The 11,169-nt window shown below is 34.4% G+C and overlaps 1 protein-coding gene across 1 annotated transcript in view; it reads right to left on the bottom strand.

The window, feature by feature from the left end:
* Positions 1 to 2,386: 2,386 nt before the first annotated feature.
* Positions 2,387 to 11,169, bottom strand: part of CPNE8 (copine 8) — a 77,349-nt gene continuing 68,566 nt past the window's right edge. Inside the window, exons 18-20 of the mRNA XM_085041315.1 lie at positions 10,499 to 10,556; positions 7,803 to 7,876; positions 2,387 to 4,316 (exon numbers count right to left, since the gene is read on the bottom strand). Coding sequence (XP_084897441.1) covers positions 4,128 to 4,316; positions 7,803 to 7,876; positions 10,499 to 10,556 — 321 coding nt within the window. The 3' untranslated portion in view covers positions 2,387 to 4,127. The remainder of the gene's footprint in view (positions 4,317 to 7,802; positions 7,877 to 10,498; positions 10,557 to 11,169) is intronic.

Here is an 11,169-nt window from a genome sequence, read left to right as displayed (position 1 = left end):
ATATCAGAAATCTCGAAAGTGGACCTGGTACATGAGCATTATTTTGAGGACAAGTGGACAGATTATCTCAGGCAGTCATTATTCAAAGCCTCTACTTAAGATGCCTTCCCCTCAACATCTGTTTTGTGGTCCACTATAATCTCACTGTTTTTTAGAAGTGCTGCACAGATAAAAAGTGCCATGTGTGTGGTAGAGGTTTTTGTTATTCCAGTACTCCTACCTATTTGCCCTGATAGAATTTGCTCCTCTTTCAGGTATCTTTTTCTAATTCATAAAAATAATTTCAAGTTTTAATCCCATTTGTGGAAGTGATTAAACCATCTTCAGTTGATATAATCAAATAATTTAATAACACATTTTTTTATATTGCTTCATCAGTGGAAATGACTGAATAATACCGAAAGCAAGAGAGGTCCCCATGGAACAGTGATTGTTCTGTTTCTCGAGTTTGATCATGGAAGACTAATAGGATTTTTCTGAACAATCTAACCAGCCTTATAGTACTTCACAACACTTCAAACAAAGCTGGTATCTTCTGCTTTGCTTTTAAAACATCATGTTAAAGCAGCTGTTTCTTTTTTATGATCCTGAAGTTCATTATATTGCTTTTCAAGAAAATTGTTTCAAAACCATTTCAAAATTACTAACATATTTTTATTGGTAGAGATAGACCTAAGTCTAGATTTATTTATTTTAAGTTGTTTTATTAAATTATTATCCCTCTTCTGTAAAGCTTGAAGAAAGAAAACGTTGAGTATTTAGGTTTTCCCTAATGTACTAAATGCTCATCCTTTTGTTAAATAATTGATTTAACTTTCCTTCCCTTTCTAGTAGAGGTTTCATTAGGCTTTAGCAGTCATAAATTTTTTTGGTTTTCTGTTCTTTTTCACACATATCTTGCTTTTACATTTATGAATAGCTACATATTCTCCCTTTCTATTCTTCTTGATTTTTCTGTTAAAAGAACTTCTGGTACAGTTATCATGGCCACTTACTATGCTCCCTGGCTTCCCACTGCATTGGTGTAATTTGTCATTATGTGTCCTTTTATTAGTTCTCTAAGATGATAAATAATTTATCTTTCTGTTTGTTTCAGCCATTTCATGAAATATCCTGGAGTGAATTTCATCTGTTCCTACTTAGGTGAGAATTTCCAGCTTTCCAAAATGCAGCTTTTCAGAGAACACCACCTTTCTGAATCTTTTTCATCTCCTTCAAACACCTCCCTGCGGCACCACACAACAAACTTTTTTTGTAGACAACTGAGCTGATTTGGAGCCCATGTAAATCCCACTGTATAGCTTTCCATCTTTGCCTAAAATCACAAAATTCTATTTTGCAACCAAGATCAAACCAGTTTCTTCTTCCAGATTAGCAAACAATTCCTCACTAGTCTGAGTCAAACCTAAGAGTCACTCTTGAATTAAACTCCATGAGCCAGTGTCCCCCCTCATTTGTAGGAACATTTGTGCAGTTTGCCCCACCAGAAAATTTTCTGCATGTATTACAAAGAAAATACCTGTCCCTCGATGGATACCAATGGAAGAGAGCTTTTGTCAAGGCCAACAGTTTCTCTCAGGACAACTCATTTGCCACATAACACATCACATTTTACCTTTCATAAACATAAATACTCTCTGCTACTCTTCAGGCATGGCAAGTTACCAAGTTTTGGTAGCTGCTACCATTTCTTGGGAAGGAATAGGAGTTTTGTGTTCCATTATTCCTGAGAATAAAGACAGAAGTAAAAATGGCTGTATATGATCTATTGGAGAAATTCAAGCTCTGAGCATTAGCTCTCATCCCTAAACTGGAATGAGAGCTATGTGAATCCACATAATGATACTCACACATTACAGAATCAAGGTGTCAAGCATCTAGACAGGGAATCTCACAGGTCTGGGAAAAGCCTTCTTCCACCAGAATACTCAGTCCACTTATCACAACTATTTCTTTCCATTACATACATTATATTTAGAACCCAATACCAAACTGAAGAAAAAAAAAACCCCAACAGTGTGACATAGAATATGCTAGTACTTAGGCTGGACAGAAAAAAAACTTTGATTAAGTAATACCTATCTTTAAAAGTTGTTTCACTTGTTAAATGAACTGCTAAATTAGTTTTGAGATTAATCTTTGAACTAATAAAAGGTACTGCCTAAATGAGACCTAATAAATTACTCTCAACTGAATAATTTTCTGGACTTCTAGTGATATGTTAAATACATGGCCCACTGAGAACCAATACAAATATCAGCATAAACATTTGTCTAATCAAATGAAAGAACAGAAACATAGTATCGCTTCAGTTATTTCTAAAGTGCCAACACTGTAAGTGCAAAATAATAAATGCAGAAGATGAAAGAAGAACACCACCATTCAGTAGGTTTAAACTAACTCTTTATGATGCACTTTCATCAAAATTTGTAGTTGCCAAGTATCAAATTTCACTCATGCAACATCAATCCACTAAGAAATACATATTTTGGTGAGAAAATTAAAGTCCATATTTATGTAAAAACTGTTTTGAAATAAAAATAAAACAAGATTTTTCTTTTACAAAAAAAATATTTTTTTTACTAACAGCATAATTATTTGGAAAACGTAATTTTCCACATGAAATAGTTAAAGGAAGTTAAATATATTTAAAAATGGAAGATTCTGCATTTACATAGTTATATGTCATTAATATTGAAGATATGCTTTCTGGCAAAAAACTTCTCATGCTTAAAAAATGCACCTTAGTTTTATACTGTACATTACAACATACAGTAGTAAGAAACAGAATTAGTAAACAGGTTATATGCAAAGAAAAAAGTTACTTATACGACAGTTACAACTGTGACACAAAAAAACTTAAAATGTTCAGTTTAAACAGTATTTGAAGGCAATTCACAATCATTTCAGGGGTTCTGTGAAATTTAAGGCCATTAGTTTAAATAAAATGTATCTGACACAAACTCACAAAACTGTGTATTTTGTACAAAATATACATGCAAAACCATTTTATAATTATATACGAACAGGCATATAACAAAAGTTTTTGGGTAGTTCTGTACACAAAAGTGTGCACAAAGCAACATAGTTGTGCAATTTTAAACCAGTTAATTAGCTTTATCATTCATGCACCCTGAATGGAAATGTGATTAAATGACAATATCAAACCCAAATATTAAGAGTCAGCATCCCTTTGAATGGGAAATCTAGACAAAAAAAAAGTTAAGATTTAAAATTTTTAAAGTTTAAAATGGTCCATTATAAAACATCTGCTTGTAATCACTTCAAAAGACATTTCTGATGCAAAATTTCCAGTGCTTTAAGGAATGCATGATATGATTTAATGACCTCAGTGAGTCAACTGTAATACTCTGATATTTCTAGATTGAGGTAATTTTCTTTAATTAATTATAGCAAGTAACTATTCTAATTTGTTTCAGTAGTTAGTTAAAAAAATTGTAAAATTAGATAAACTTAGAAATTGGAGAATCTCTGAAAAAATACACATACCTCCCCCTCAGAGTCTGGAGTTAGTTATAAATCATATGCAATTATGTTATTCACATTTGGGAGTTGAAATTCTCAATACATGAGATGAATGGATTACTGAGCACTGAAGCACTTCAGTTACTTGAAAACAGTTATTTGTCCTTTTCTTAGTTTTCATTTGTATTTGTCTGGACAAACATTCAAAGAGATATTGCTTCTCTTGTTATCTTGTGACAAACTATTGCAAGCTAGAAGACATGTGAATCAATATTCCAAATTTTATTCTTAAGAATAGTTATAAAAGTACTGAAATTTAAAAATAGTAACATGTAAACATTGATACAGAGTAATAGCATTCCTTTACACTTATATACACACAGTATTCAGATAAGGACCCAAAACCTGACTTGTGCTTTCCCCCTCCAATAAATACATCCAAAAAGTAGGGTGTTTTGATTAAAAAAAAAAAAAGTCTCAGAACATCAACATTTTGCTCCTAGCATTTAAAAGCTTTCCAGTTGCTTATGCAACTATAGGAGAGTTTTGGTATGTGAAGAGAACTTTTCTAGCTCCAAAAATTACCAGAAGCTACTGCTGCATCCAGAAATTTGTGATAAATGCCTAGCACTTCAGAGCAGTCATATCTGAGTCTGCAACACATGCATCGGGGGTGTGTAGGGTGGTGGTGCAGGTGATGGCTTTATTCCTCTGACTCTCATGTAGGACAAAAACTGCTCTGGGATTTCAGCTAAAACATCTTTAGCAAGTCTTGCCATGCTTAACACGTGGTTTCCACTTCTGTCAATGTAATCTCGGAATGGCACGAACTACAAAACAAAAGAGATGTTTCATTCAGCTCATTATTCAGACACAGAACACCTCTTACAACATAAAAATAAGAAAGTTTAATCTAGGGAGTTAAGAGTACATGAATATGTTACCTTACACATTTTTTATGTACACATACATCCCTTGTGTTTTATATTATATATAAATATACATTGTCTCTCAATTTTTATAGATCTGTCTTTCAATAGAAATAGTGTCATGCCTTCCCTTGGGTGAGCCCCTTCACTTAAGCCATGGCTAGCTCAGATTGCTGCTGATATGCTTCATTGATATATTTGGGTTATATTTGGGTTATATATCATTGATATATTTGGGTTAACTTTCCACACAAGAAGGTAATTTTGTCAGAAAGCTATTCTTAGCTTACATTCCCTGCTCCTGGGGCTCTCCTACCAGACTGCCTCCACTCTGGCACTTGGTGAACAGATTTTTTTGACCTCTGAAGTGAACAAACCAGAAAGGATGACTTTAAATTTTTTGACCATTTTGCATTATACCTAGTAGAACTATGAACCACCTGAACACTTTTAATATGATACTAACAGAAGCATAAAGAAGCAAAGCAAAAAGGATTGGATCAAAGGAGAAGTTGTTATGTGATACTCAGATGTTCAACACCTAAACTAGTTACCTGCCCAGCTCTGGGTTGGATTTTGTAATATTTAATAAGATGCTTGTGGTACTGGTATAGAGAAAAGAAGCAACCCAGACTCCTTGATTTTTTTTTTTCCGTATGTAAAAAGTACCTGCAGTCTGAGTTAAATTACAAAATATGTCCCATCCTAAGAGATCACCTTAACCATTAGTCTGCAGACATGAAATCTCAGACCACTGTTCTGTAGCAAAGTGAGGCTATTTCAGCAGTGTAATTGTTGAAATGCAATTATTCAACACAGATTGTCTGATGTAGCTCTTCCTGACCTCTCCTTACACTGTGGAGACCTCAGAGGAGCTAGAGGAACTATGGACAGGTAAGCAAACCTAGAGATGTACAAGGACAGCTAACATGGAGATGCAGAGATTGTAGAGGAATAGAAGGAAAGATGTAAGAGAAACCATAGGGAAACTGATGGAATGTCAAGTGCTTTTTCTATAATTTAAAGAGTATGATTAAAAAGGCTAAATTCTCAAGGTAAGTAACAGATGCATCACTACAAGTAAGTACTCCCCTAAAACATCTTAAACAGCAAAAGGGTAACAAGGAGCAGAAATTAAAACTGAGGAAGAATTGGTACACATGTAATACAGAGTCCCCACAATATGTATACATACTAGTGAGGACGAAATAGTTAAGAATGTGGTTTTACATTAATTGCAGCCAGTAGTAAATACAATACATACAGTGACTCACTGTTAACAGACACATTTTCCTGTACTAATTTAATCAGAGTATTTGACAATATTGTTAGATTTATTATGTAATTTCACTAGTTAATTTTAATTAACCTAATACGCAAAAAAAAAACCCAACCTATATTTGAGTAGTTTTATAAAGGCAAATCAGTTTTAGCCTGCCAGATATAAAATAAAGGTCAAACCAAACTTTAAGGCTTTGACAGAATCCCTTTTTATTTAGTTAGTCTATAAAGTAAATATTTGTTAGTATTTGGACAGAAAAAGAACACAAAATAATACTTTCTTCAGGTGATTTAATATGGCATGAAGCAACATTCTGATTTTAAGATATTAACTGTAAATAAGTATTTTATTACAATTCTGATATGCAATGAATTCCAAAGAAATACAAAAGAGTATTCATTGTTGTTTTGGTTTTGTTTTTCTTTTAGATTTCTCAGCATAGGTTAGCATATCTCTGATGCAAAGCATTTTCACAAATCGTGTTTATAACTCTTTAGAACTCTATCCATTTATGCTCTTTGAATGTAAAACCAGCAGCTTTTAGGGCTGCTGTTGTTTAGTGAAATTATGTTGCTTATATTAAAATGCATTGAAATGTAAGTGTAATGTATGCCAGAGATACCTGACATGGCACACATGGCTTTGCAGAAATACAAGCTTGGGGTCCACCCCACATACTGTTCTGCTGAAAGCACTGACAGACTACAGACAGCCCCTCTCCAGCCCATAATGGGCTGCCAAGGAACACCACAAAGGCTTTGACAAAATGAGAAACAATTTCTTATCTCCTGTTCAGCTGTCCTACATCATCCCTACTTTCATAATTACCTTTCTGACAACAGTGACTAAAGAAGCCAGCAAGTTTTACTCTTCTGAGAGTTTTGATATCTCGTTTTCCCATCAGTTGTTATCTCTGTATGTTGCAAAAATGAAAAAAAGTATCTTTTTCAACTATTAGAATCCAGGAATCTATGACTTTCTTTAATATATATCCATAAAGAGCATAAGGTTAATTTAATTTCTGTCATCTTATGCTCATTTCTGATCCCCACTTTGAAAAAAAATAGATAGGGAATTTTAATGTAGCATGCAAGAAGACTGAAGAAGACTGAAAAGAAAAAGATCTGATAATTTTCATTTCCATATATTTATGTGGCGTTCTTTATTTTTGCATTCTAATGAAACCAAACTATAAAATCAGGTGTCAAATACATGTTTTGAACATTTCCTTGGATTGAAATATTATATCCCCCAGCAGTTACCAATCTTGAAACATTCACATATCAGTAACATTAAACATTTTGGAAAGTTTCAGTTCCTCCAGATATAAATGGAAACAAATATACATATCCCAAAGTTCATCAGCTGCAATCTGATCTTAATTAGCATGCAATACAAGCTATTCATATAGCTCAGTTATTCTCTCTCTCTATATATATATATTCTACTAAACAAAAATATAAATATCCAACCTATCTTGAAGAGAAATAAGTGAATATAAGTAAGAGGAAAAGTAAGTGAACACTATGAAGTTTGACGAATAGGAAGAATAAAGGGAGAGGAAGAAATGGCAGATCTAGGCTGAGGTTTGAATCTAATGCCTGTCAGTGTTTAGGAGGCATTTGGACAATGCCCTTAAAAATATGCTTTAACTTTTAGTCGCTCTGTAATGGCCACACAGTTGCACTAGATGTCTCTTGTAGTTCCCTTCCAACTTAAATATTTTATAAATGTATTCAGCCACTACCAGGAAAATTTGACTTCCATAAAAGACCTAGTTTTAGACAGGTACCATTCTTTCTAGAGACATCATGTTTCTCCAAATTTTCAGTAGCTAACTCTTCTCCCACGGCTGTATAACACTAAGACTTTATAACAGTGTCCTGCCTGTTAGGGGTCATTTCCTAACAAATGCAGATCCACTACTGTGTGTTATAAAAAGGCTTAGAGGCATCACAGAGAGTTTCTGAGCTTGTTATGAACACCTCAAGATAAAGAATGTCATTGCTAAGGTAAAATGAAAGGTAGGAATATAGATAGAAACAAGAATTCACAACAAAGAGGAACAGTAAAATCTATCTCTGAGAACATATTTTCTCTCCCACCTGCACAATGTCTCTTTCTGCAAATCTTCCTCTTGAAGAGATCCTCACTACATCCCCATCCAGCTCTTCCATCGCTTAAAAAACAAACAAACAAAAAATGCGTTCAGGTACACAACAAAATCTTACTGATAAAAAGTTCAGACAACTTACACTTTAGAGCAACAAAACCAACAATTCTTTTTTAGGTAGCTCTTAAGATCATTTGCACCAGAAAATACATCATGTTTTGTAGCTATTTTGCACTTTTTCATGGTGACAATACATACTTTTTATCTTTATCCTTTCATCTCTCAAAACAGCAAGTACATCTGGTTTTGTAAGGCAATATATATACTTTCACAGGTGGAGAAGAATTTATCTTCAGCAGCCATTGTTACAGAAGGTATTGTAGGATACAGCACAAAGAGGTAATAACTCGCATTCATACTGAAAAAGCAGTATATTCTAATACACAGGAATGATCACTTTAAAAAAATATTAAATTTATTGGGTAATTCTTCTTGTATCTTCTGAGCAGGATCCAGGAAAGCTAAGTTGGCCAGATCCTAGAAGCTACTCTAGGTAGAGAGGTGTAGCTGCTCTCTTGTCAGTGTTGGAATGGATGGATCTGGGATCTCAGATTATTGCTCAGATATTAATTCTGCAATTCTACAAATCATCTTTCAGTGTATGCTATGAAAATCAAAGCCCTGCACCACTGAGCTTCTCAGGGGTTTATAAACTGGGCTGAATTCACTGAAACAAGCACTTCAAAACCTAGCTCTTCTGAAGAAACAGCTAGAAAGTATAACTGACACTATCAGGAGCCAAGCTGAACAGAGCATATTTGTTCAAAGAAAAAGATCAGTAGGTCTGCAGAGCATGTTGCCCAATGATGCTGTTGCAAAAACATACAAGTGTTCAAACCAGGAGACTGAACAAGTATTTGAAGGAGCTTCACTAAAAAAAATTTCCAAAGCAGACATAAAGCACATCCCGCTCAGGGAACTCCAACTCAAAAACAGCATCCAGGGAAATATATTTGCTTAGTCTGTTCTTAACATTCTCTAGGAAACTACCCATGGCCATGTCAGATACAGAGTATTGGGCAAAACTGCCCCTGTTGTGACCTGTTACAGACATCCTCACATCCTTTAAGTGAAGTTCTGCCAAATGTATGTGTCATCTACCCAAGCTTCAGACTTTTAAAAACCTCTCTGGTAGCCCCCAGGGGCTGGGAGTTCTAGGGAACAGTGACATCTGAAGAGGAGCAGCTTGGTCTCTCTACAGCAGAACTGAAGCTTCAGTGGCACTTGAATGTCACAACAGTACCTAAATGTACACCCTTCTGCACACAACTCTTCTTCAGCATCCACAGCAGACATGCAGCCTGTTGTTTATTCCAGAAGGAATTCCTACAGATGGAAAAGTCATTTCTCTGCCCTCTTGGGCACTGAGGGACTACAGACTCAGCAAACACCTAACGGGTGAATCTGGCTGAGGCAGTACACTCCAGGATTGTCGCTCCAAAGATGGGAACTGTATCCTGCTGTACAAACGGAATCCTGACTTCAGAAAAGGGGGAGGGATGACAACCCATGAACAGGTCCTGCCTGAGAAAGGGAGTCTGGGCAAATCCAAGAACTTGACAAACAGGGAGAAAGGGAAAACGCAATGGAGGAGTGAGAAAACTGTAAGTAACATAGGACCATGTTGGAATTCTCACGAGTAAAAATAAAGTTTACAAATTTCCATCATTTGCATTTATGAATATAAACTCTTTTCTCATTGATCGTGACATACAATTATCTGAAGTGTAAGTGCTCACCTGGACAATTTCTTCACATAATAAGACACTTAAAATTATCACTAATATAACACTTGCCAAAAAGCATAAGATTAATGCTTGTAATAAAATTTTTATTTTTTTCTTCTTTTTGTACACCTTAAATACTTGTACAAAAATTAATATGCACAGTCACTAATCACCATTAACCATCTGTGGTAGTAATGCTAAGTATATTTCATGTACAACAGAAGGTATACTGTCTAACCAGATGTACTAGAATTAAAAAGGAAGGATTTAGGACTTTGAGGAACAGGCACACAGAGAATGTCTACACTTCATAATGCAGTGATATATACGTAATAAATTAATACAAATAATGGAATCATCTTAGTCATTTCAATAGAGAATGGTTCCAGAATGCCATAAAAAAATGTAAATAACCTGGTAATTTCTCTCCTACTATAATACTTTCTCAATGCTGCTGCACAGTAGGGCTCACTCCTGCTACCAAGTGAAACTGTTTTTAACCCAGATCACCTCAAATGTATTTATTTTTCTCAAGATTTTATTATTGCAGTAAGATCAATATTTCCAGTCAACTGACACTTCACAAGGTGTCTAAATATTTGTGTTGAAGAAATTCAACATTTCTTGAGTATACTTATTTTACTGCAAATGCTGAGCCCCCATATGGTTCTGACTTGAACAGAGAGCCTGAGGGGCTACACAGCTCCACACGGCAGCTTGTAATCATACTGAGTTATCAATCAATCAGTCAATCAATCCAGCTGGAAATGTCAACAGCACTCGCTCCTTGCTTCATATAATGTTATTTTAAAGAACAGTATTTGTTTGAAAAACCACATATTACTAAAATGTAAGCAAATATAAAAAAAAAAAAATCTAGAAAAAACACTAGAACACTTACCATCAAATTCTGCTGGTCCTACCCCCACTATAATTATGGACATTGGAAGCTTTGAAGCCTTCAAAATAAGAAAAAAAAAATAGACATTTAATGTATTTCATCACCTCTGCCAATAATATGAGATCGAAAAAAAATGTGAACAAAAAACATGCAGAAATTATGTTTCAAAGAACAACTTTTTGCCCCTAAAAAGTTGAGTCATATAAACTGTCTGCTTAAGTGGTACAAAACATCTTGGATGAAGATAGAAAGGCAGATGATTGTTTTATATTTTCATTACCAAGTCTCTTAATCATATGGGATGCTAATTAAACAGAACAAACTATGTTAGGATTTAATACTAATATGACAACTAAGATGAAAAATTTCTCTTAGAAACTTCTGTAAACTGACAGTAAATGCAAGTATGTACCTAATAACAGTCTGACATTTATTTAAACATGTTTTGCTCTTTCTTGATACAACACAGCTGCTTGAAACTATGGGACACTATTCTGTACATGGATCTAATGCCAATTTTTAAAAGAAAATAAATAATCTATTTGAGCAATATATATATTACATTTATTCTATTAATGAAATTTTAGTCAAGTCAATCACCCATGCCACAGACAAGCAAGATATGGAGTTGGCCTGGGGTAAAATTTTTTATTTTACTTTATCTTTCTCAA

Source organism: Lichenostomus cassidix, chromosome 1Aa (assembly GCF_008360975.1).
Source record: "Lichenostomus cassidix isolate B80296 chromosome 1Aa, HeHo_3.0, whole genome shotgun sequence".
Taxonomy (NCBI): domain Eukaryota; kingdom Metazoa; phylum Chordata; class Aves; order Passeriformes; family Meliphagidae; genus Lichenostomus; species Lichenostomus cassidix.
Note: the sequence above shows the minus strand (reverse complement) of the source record. Positions and strands in the feature narration are given on the sequence as shown.